An 8903-nucleotide genomic window follows, 5' to 3' on the forward strand; every position below is an offset into this window, starting at 1 on the left:
AATAGCCGCATTGATAAGTTAAGAATAACGCTAAAAATATAAGGAGAGATGAAATTTTCTTGACGAATACCTCTAGTAAGGATAAATTTTTTAAACTCTTCCCCATTCCATAAATCTCGTCTTGGATCTAGAGTTGCATAAAATGGTAAGGTTGATAATATGAAAAGAAAACTAATGTCAAAATTTATCCTTTGACAAAACTCTACCATAGATATTAAAAGAATCAAAATAATAAAAACATAAAATCATCCAATAAATATACAAATATTTTATATAAAGCCCATTTCTACCGGGCCTTTATAACCCCCATATTAAAAATGGCCTCTTTGATTTCTAGATCGGAAATAGTTTTGCCAATAGAATTATAATCTTCTATAATAAGACTTAGAAAAGTATTCTTGAGGAAAAAGGAAACATCATGATTAGTCATGAAAAAGGATAGGTTTTCTTTGGAGCCCACTCCCTCGGATCATAATTATTAACCCAAAGGCCCAAGTTTCCCCAAACAAATTAGCTTAGCTTTTTTTGATGGATCTACCTAATATGAATTCAAACTAATTCTCAAAAACTTGAATATCTTGTTTCAACCTCTGATTTATTACTTTCTCTCATAGTTTAATAGTACATGACTTATAGTCTTATAAGTTTGACCCTTCACAAGCTTGTTAGTTGTTAGGTATAATTATAAATAGCATAAGATTATAGAAAGAAATGATAATCTATATTACGGTTTGTTGCATCATTATTAAATTCATACCATGAAGCATTACAGTTACAACTTACAACAATTATGGAAACTAAATTTATAATCAGTGTGAAAATATCACAATTTATTCGTAGATATACATCAATTTGAATAGATATACATCTACTTGAACGTATTAGTAGAATTTGAAGATATCTTAAGACAAATGTTGCAACATCGAACTATTCAACAATTCCCGATGACATCTTCATCTTACAAAAAGCATGAGAATATTTTCCACAGAAAAAAGCTGATAAAAATGAGAAAAAAAAAAGAAAAGAAAAAGATATTAATAACAAGATATATAAATCACTAATAATGACTACTTGTATCCATAAACATTCAAAACTTTGGTAAAAATTGAGGTTTCACATACATAATAATTTCACTAGATATAATTAATAGCTCTTGATTATGATTATGAATCAATTAATAGATCTTTTTAAATAATTTCATTGTGTAGAGTTGTTTAATTCTTACCTTAAAGATAAGCATATAAAAAGCTTGCAATGAATCTTTGTTGGATAAATCTACAAGAGTGGAGCGATACCATACGAACAAAGCCATGATAGCATGGGAAAGAACCTAACAAATTGAGTCATATATTAAAGTAAAACTATTAATAAATTAATCAAACCACGTTAATAACTTGATATAAATCGATCAACTTGAATTTGAGTAAAAAAAACAAATGCCTTATAACTCTTTTTTCCCCCCTCAAAATTGCATGGATAAAGGTGGTAAGCTGTAAACTAGTTTGAATTCATATCATTTCATAATATTATATTGTTAAAAACTATAATAAAAATATTACTTATTAATAATTTTGTAGATTGTTAATATGTTCTTTCAATATGCTAATCTTCTACTACAATTCATCTTAATTATGTATTTTAACTGTTTAATACTACATGTTTACCTTAATATTTCAAATAGATTACTTAATCTACTAATTCAATCAAAAAATTAAACAACAGCTTTTAGAATTTTAAATTAAAGAGAATAAAATTAAACATAATATTACCACAAAGATTTTGCTCCAAAGAAAAGGAGAGGATGCTCCAATTATAATAGCAGCTCCATAAGCCATTTCAAGAAGTAAAACACTAGACCAAAATACCTAACAAAAAAATATAGAATAAATATCAGCATATAATAACAACCTGGTCAGGATATTTGATAGATTTAATTATTTGATTAATTGTTATAATTTTGTCAAATTTTTAATTAAACTTTTATAATTTTAATTAGATTTTATATTATTTTTAATTTTGTAATTAGATCTTTTTTATGTTAAAAATATTAAAATTAATAGAATATTTTTTAAAGAATATATATAGTAAAAAATCTAATTAAATTTTTAATTATGGATATTTTCAACTTGCAAAAAAATGTTCAGTTAATTTTAATATTTTTTATACTAAAAAATTTTAATTATAAAATTATAAATAATATAAAAATTCAACTAAAAAAAATTATAAAAATCTAATTATAAATTTAATAAAATTATAAGAATTAATAGAATAATTAATTCTATTATTTGATATGAGAGGATAAAATACCGTTTTAGGACCCAAGCGTACGGCTAAAGTTTGGAGTCCTGCTTCTTTATCTCCTTCAATATCAGGTATATCCTGTTTAATTAATTCCATATAATAATGTAACATAATAAGGTAACTGAACACTTGTGTACAAATAAAATGTTCATTTTGAGAATATAAAAAATTTTACCTTTGTCAAAGCTATAACGATATAGTACATGCTCATGACCACAACAGCAAAAAGTAGAGATCTTGGAAAGGTAGCTGCCTTCTTAAGCACATGAGTCTAAATATCACACATACAGTGTATATTTGTTAGAGATGTAATTATTTATTTATTTTTTTCTTGGATGCTAAATTCAAAATAGTTTACATTGTATTTGACTAGTACAATAAAAAGTTGTAGTTAAAAACTAGTTGTTGCTAGTTACTATTTAGATAAAATCTAAGGCATCAACATCAACAATATTATGTTTGTAAAAAGAGAAATGCTTTAGTAAGGCAATACCTTCATGTGATAAAAGGGACCAAGATTAAATGATATCACCATAGAAAGTGTGTTACCCATCACTGTAAGTATTGTAGATTTCTTCCATCTCAATAAGGGCAACTGTATAGTTTCAAAATAACAATATTGATTATACAAAATATGAACATGAAAAGAGTTAGTCAATGTCTTCAAACTTTTATAACAATTTGTTTGACCAATAAGGTCAACTATATAAATAAAGTTAAAAACAACTCACATTAACTGAATAAGCAGTCATTAGAACAAAACTGGCAAAAATAGTCCAAAGCAACGGCTTTGATCCTATCATCCATGCAATTCCAAAGCCCTGTATTTAAAAAAAAAAAAAAAAGAGGTTCTAACCTCGTTAATATTGATCTTCAAAAACACAATATGAAAATAAACACTTGAAAACGCACACATACAACTATAGTACCGTAAATAAAAATGACGTCACAGTTATAACTGCAGTTCTGAAGGAATAGTTTCCTGATGCCAAAGGAAGATATGGCTTGTTAATCTGCAATAAAAAAAAACGTAATATAGGTAATTAAAAAAAATAAGACAAACCTTAAATAAAGCATAAAACTAATTCATGTATATTTTTGAGTATATATATCATGTTAAAACAAATTGATGAAAGTAACTTTTCTAAAATAAACCACCATTAATAACATTTCTTTATAGTTGGTCAATTTTGTTTGAATTTTATTTATTACTTGTAAAAGTATTATGTTGATAACCCTATTATTTAGGTCTTATCCTTACATTTCATGACTTTCATGAAATAAATAAATAAATAAATAAATAAATAAATAAATAAATAAATAGTATGCTCTCATAAACATTAAGCCACTAAAATGGTTTAAGGGAGGTGGGTGTTCTCTCTAATTCTATATAAGTAATCGTATCATAATAAGTTCATACCTTGTCTATTTCAAGATCCGCTAATTGATTTATTCCAACAATGTACAAATGCATGAAGAAGTAAGCTGCCATACACTTGAAACAACAGAACCTCAATATTAGTAAAACACTTCATAAAAGATATAACTATACAACAAATATAACTAAACAAAATAAATATACCTCACATTTGATTAAATATTTTTTATAATTTAATAAAATATTTTGTTAATTCTAATATTTTTGTTATAATAAAAATTTAATTATAGAATCGGATATAATATAAGGACATAATTAAAAAATATATAAAAAAATAATTAAAAATTTAATAAAATTATTATATAAATCAGAATCATTAAACCTTTTATCATGGTCAAATAAATATAATCACCTATTAACCATATGCAGGCATTTAACAATTTTATTTGGACCACGTGGATGAGTTGGCTATTACTGCGCATTTAACAATAATCATGCTATGACTATTCAAAGTTCAGAAAATAAGTTTACTTTAACTTAAAGTTATGTATACAATATTCACTAAATTATAATCATATTATTACGTACTAGAGATACTATGCAGTTTACATACGCTAAGTTCACTTTAAAATAACTATTATATGATTATTTCAAATTTGATTAAGTTACTGCTTCTACGAACTTCATTTTGTGCACCGCTAATTCCAATATTTAGTCATTAAAAAAAATAATAATCTAATTGCAATTTATGCCTATATAAAAGTCATGTACAGACTTATTGGAACATATAGTGTTTAATTAAGTGTCACGTGAGATGAAAAATGTTATGTTTATGTGACTGAGTAATATTCTAGACAAATTATTTTTAGGTTTTAAACTTATTTTGTCTTTCTAATATAGATTATATTATTAGTGTTAACTCACTTGCAAAAAGCCATTGAAAAATGTTGGATACAATTCTGTTAAATTGTCTACTGCAAGAAGCGATGTGGAAAGTGAACCCACTACCTGTCAAAAAAAAATGAATAAACAAAATATTTTAGAAGATGTAGAATAGTAATTAATTATTATTTTGTTCAAAGATTTAATTTCTTTAGTGAAGAAAAGAACGAAATTAACCATGGCAATGAATGCGTAAAATCTGCTAAACTTGCGGAAAGCATCTAAAGCATGAACGATGGACTTCAAGATGGTTTGTGAATGTGGTTCAGCTTCATGTGATTGTGTCACATTCATGAGGTACTTCTTTTCATCATGTTTTTCACATGTTGTAATTGTAGATCCTCTTTCAAATATGCTTCTGGAATTGTGCTTCCAATTATATTCTTTTGAGAATTTGAGACTCTTATTAGGCAATGAAGCTCTTGTTACATAACAACCTGAATTATCAAATTAATATCTTAGTAGGGGCCACACATTCAAAATTCAAATATCATAATTACTTATTTATTGAGTTTTTAATTTAGGATGTATGTTGCTGCGTGGCAATTTTTTAAGAAAAACTTATTTATTGACATTGAGAATTTTATAATAATGGACGGCATATTGACATTGAGAAATTTAGAAGATTATGAATAAATTGTTATAATTTGACTAATTTGAATTATGATTAGATTTTTTATTTTATATATATATCGGGATTATAAGTATAACGTAACAAAGTGGGAGAAAAATTAAAATAGAAAGTTATGTGACTTTTAAAGTGATTATATAACACGTTTAAGTTCTTGACAACTAACCATATATATTGTAATATCAAGTTGACCTGTAATTTGCATTCTTGAAAAAATGCTTTTCAAAAGTTGGATAATAACGTAATCAACTATTTTAATTATCATAGTAAAAACTTCATTCAAAACAAATGTCGTATTCCGATATGAATTATAAATTATGTTTATAATACATTAAATTTTTTAATCTTTTGAAAGAGTAAAAGTGACATATATTAAAAAAATTGAAATAAGATATTGTCTATTATTAGCATTTATATTTATAAATAGATAGTGCTTGCGATAGCTACGCTGGTCAATGACTATATATAGTGGCTAAAATTTAGTTAGCCTCTGTATGTAAGCAACATATGACATAAACAATATTTTAATTTGAAATTTTGATTTACACTTAATAAAGTATATAATAGTTCAAGCTATATTACGGCAAGTAGTTTATAATTGTTTACCTAGAGATATAATTTTCATCATGAAAATATGAAATAAAAAAATTAATTAGGGAAAAATATCAAATGTTAGAACGAAGTTTAGTAGGGGGAAGCTTATACCACTTGCCGTAGAATAGGTCTGAAAGTTTCCCACTACTACCGAAAGTGATAGTCCAGTGTGAAGGAATAATGCATTTTAATTTGTATTTCTAAGGATTTGTATTAAAAGACTGAGGGGATGGTGACATCCCAGAAAGCTTTCAGGATGAATTTATGGGATGGCTTAGTCTAATACTCGGTAATATTAGAGATATAATTATTTATATATTTATTTTTATTAATATAAATTTTTTTAAAAATAATATTTTAATAAGTGCATTATTTTAGTATGTTTATACTATTGGCTACTGTAATTATGGTATTTTAAAAATTATTATTAAATTAAAGTAATTTTTTATTATTTAATAATATTTTTCAAAAAATATTACTAAAAAAATATTATTAAAATATAAAAAAATATAATTTTAATTTTAATAACATTTGTATAAATGGTACGCATAACTATTATAATTATTGTAAATATAGACATGTTAAAAATTATTGTCTAAATATGATATTAAAATTTATATGGTTTAAAATTTAGAATTTAAACAAATTTAGTATGAGATAAGTTTAAAAAAATTATATAAAAATTTATATAAATTCAAAAAAAGTTTTTATATTAAACATAATTATTTATTTTTTTTATTGATTTAAATTTGGTAAAAACTCAGGTGCAGTTAACTTCATGTGAAGTTGATATCTGAGAAATTAGATGATTTGACTGATTTGACTAAATTTTTATCTAACGACTCTCAGGTATATATCAACTTCACGTAAAATTGACTTCATCTGAATTTTTACATTTTATGCTAGAAAGACAAAAAATACAATCAAAATTTACTTTATTTAGTATTCATTAATTGTCTTTAACTGATTTTGACTAATATTTTTTTATTACCAAATATTTTCTTTAAATTTTTGCTGGAAGTGGTATTTTGACCTGACATACCTAATGGGCATGAAGGAGAGAGAAAAGAAGAAAGAGACAGCTTTTGGTCCTTAATGACATTTAATTTAATTTAATTTTATCCATTTGGTAAGTACGTAATGAATGGGATTGTGACAGAAAGGAAGAACACAATCTACTTCCTCCGATCCGTTTGAGATTGCAAACCTCCCCCCATTACACAACTTTTACATCACCATCAAAACCCTAACCTTCAAGCCTCTTCCGCATAAACATTAACCATGTATATTGTTACATATATAATTATTCATATTTTCTCTTCTTATCTATTTAAATTTTTAAGATGAGTAGTTTTATGACATAATACCAAAATTTTATATCCAAAAATTTAAAGTTCAATTTTTAATGAATTCCAAAAACAAAAAAAAGGAAAACCAAAAACAGACTTTTGTTTGAAGAGAATGTTAAATATAAACTATTCATGTTGTCTTTTTCTATTAGTTTAAACTTTTATGACGAGTGGTTTCATTATATATGTTTTAACCTTGCAACCAACTTATCACAATTCTTTTTTATTTTTTATTTTTTTTCAAGTTTAGTATGGATAAGAATACATTTATGTATGAGGGATACTACTCTTTCTTGTTATTAATAAAAGAAAAACGAGAATATATAAAGACATTCATACACTCAATCTAGAAGACAACAATAAAAAGTGGACAGTTAAGCTAGCTAATGAAAATATACCTCTGGTGGTGACAATGGAGGGAGCTCTTGATAATGAGGCAGCAACAACACCAAAAGCCATTGTTTTGGACAGAAATCAGAAATCAGGAAATTAAAGTTTCAAGTTTAGGACAAGTTTACTAATGACGAGCATGCATGACAAGATCCAACAAGTATATATAACCAAAATCTTCAACACAAGATAAGCTAAGACTCGGTTTTAATAATACTGGAGATATTATAGTCAACTACTAGTGGCTTGCGGATGCATGCAAGCAATCATTTTGTTTTTTGTTTTTGAATTAGTCACTCTTCATTTGGTTTCTTAATTAAATTTATTTCGTTAATCAATTTGGTTTTTCAAATTTCAAAGGTTTGGAGATGTTTTATAAACATAAAGCACGACTACTTAACTTATTTGCAATGTCTACATGTTGAATATTTTTTAGATACTATATAGAGATATAGAAATATTATTGTGTGATCAATAGAATATATAATATATATATATAAAAGATGCATTATAAAAATATATCGATAAAAAATATATTTTAAAGTATAAAAAATATATGTATATTTTTTATTAATGATGAAATGGTACACGTTGATTTTTTATATCATAAAATTCATCAATAATAAAATTTATGTTAAATCTTTTAGCAATCTTCTTCTGAATATAAATCAAAAGACAATTAGTAAAAAATTCATCTTCCATTTTATTTCTAAATTTATTATTCATAATATTCATAACTGAAAAAGATCTCTTAGTTATAGCAGTTGAAATAGGAAGAGTTAATACCAAACGAATCAAATGATCAATCAAATAATATTTTAAAGACTTTCCTGTCTTTGTTAACTCTTGTCATAACTCAGAAATTGTGCACAAATTAGTTAATTCAACATGAATAAGAATATATATCAAGTTTATAATATCATGCTTGTATTCTAATATGAAATTTCTCTTAATCGCTAAAGTCATCTGAATAAAATTGTTCTACTAATTCACATATTTTATCGATATTAAAGTTCATAATATTAGAGATCATTAATTTTGGGTTGAGCCGAACTTTTATTTATACCAAATTAAATATTAAATATATTTTCTTAAAAAATTAAATCATACTTAATAACATATTATTATTAATTTTTTTAAAAAAGCTGAGGCTCCTATGTTCATCCCTCACACTATATTCATTTAATATTATTTAATACGCCGTATCTTTCTTGTACAATTGTATTTTAATAAAAAAATAAAAAAAAATTTTAAAACACGTTTAGATAAGTTAAATATTATTACGTGTTAACATATTATATATAACATTTTTTTTAAA

At 24.7% G+C, this 8903-nt stretch overlaps 1 protein-coding gene across 1 annotated transcript; it reads right to left on the minus strand.

Moving 5' to 3' along the window:
* Positions 1-699: 699 nt before the first annotated feature.
* Positions 700-7735, minus strand: LOC107462854 (naringenin 8-dimethylallyltransferase 2, chloroplastic). Its single transcript, XM_016081539.3, has 12 exons — positions 7594-7735; positions 4799-5058; positions 4604-4687; positions 3722-3796; positions 3231-3314; positions 3033-3122; positions 2795-2896; positions 2477-2572; positions 2308-2379; positions 1770-1865; positions 1226-1330; positions 700-995 (listed from the first exon to the last, which is right to left on the minus strand). Exons 1-12 carry the CDS (start codon positions 7652-7654, stop codon positions 954-956), a joined length of 1167 nt encoding a protein of 388 aa, XP_015937025.1. The 5' UTR covers positions 7655-7735; the 3' UTR covers positions 700-953.
* Between the last annotated feature and the right edge of the window lie 1168 nt (positions 7736-8903).

This window comes from Arachis duranensis, chromosome 8 (assembly GCF_000817695.3).
Source record: "Arachis duranensis cultivar V14167 chromosome 8, aradu.V14167.gnm2.J7QH, whole genome shotgun sequence".
Lineage (NCBI taxonomy): Eukaryota > Viridiplantae > Streptophyta > Magnoliopsida > Fabales > Fabaceae > Arachis > Arachis duranensis.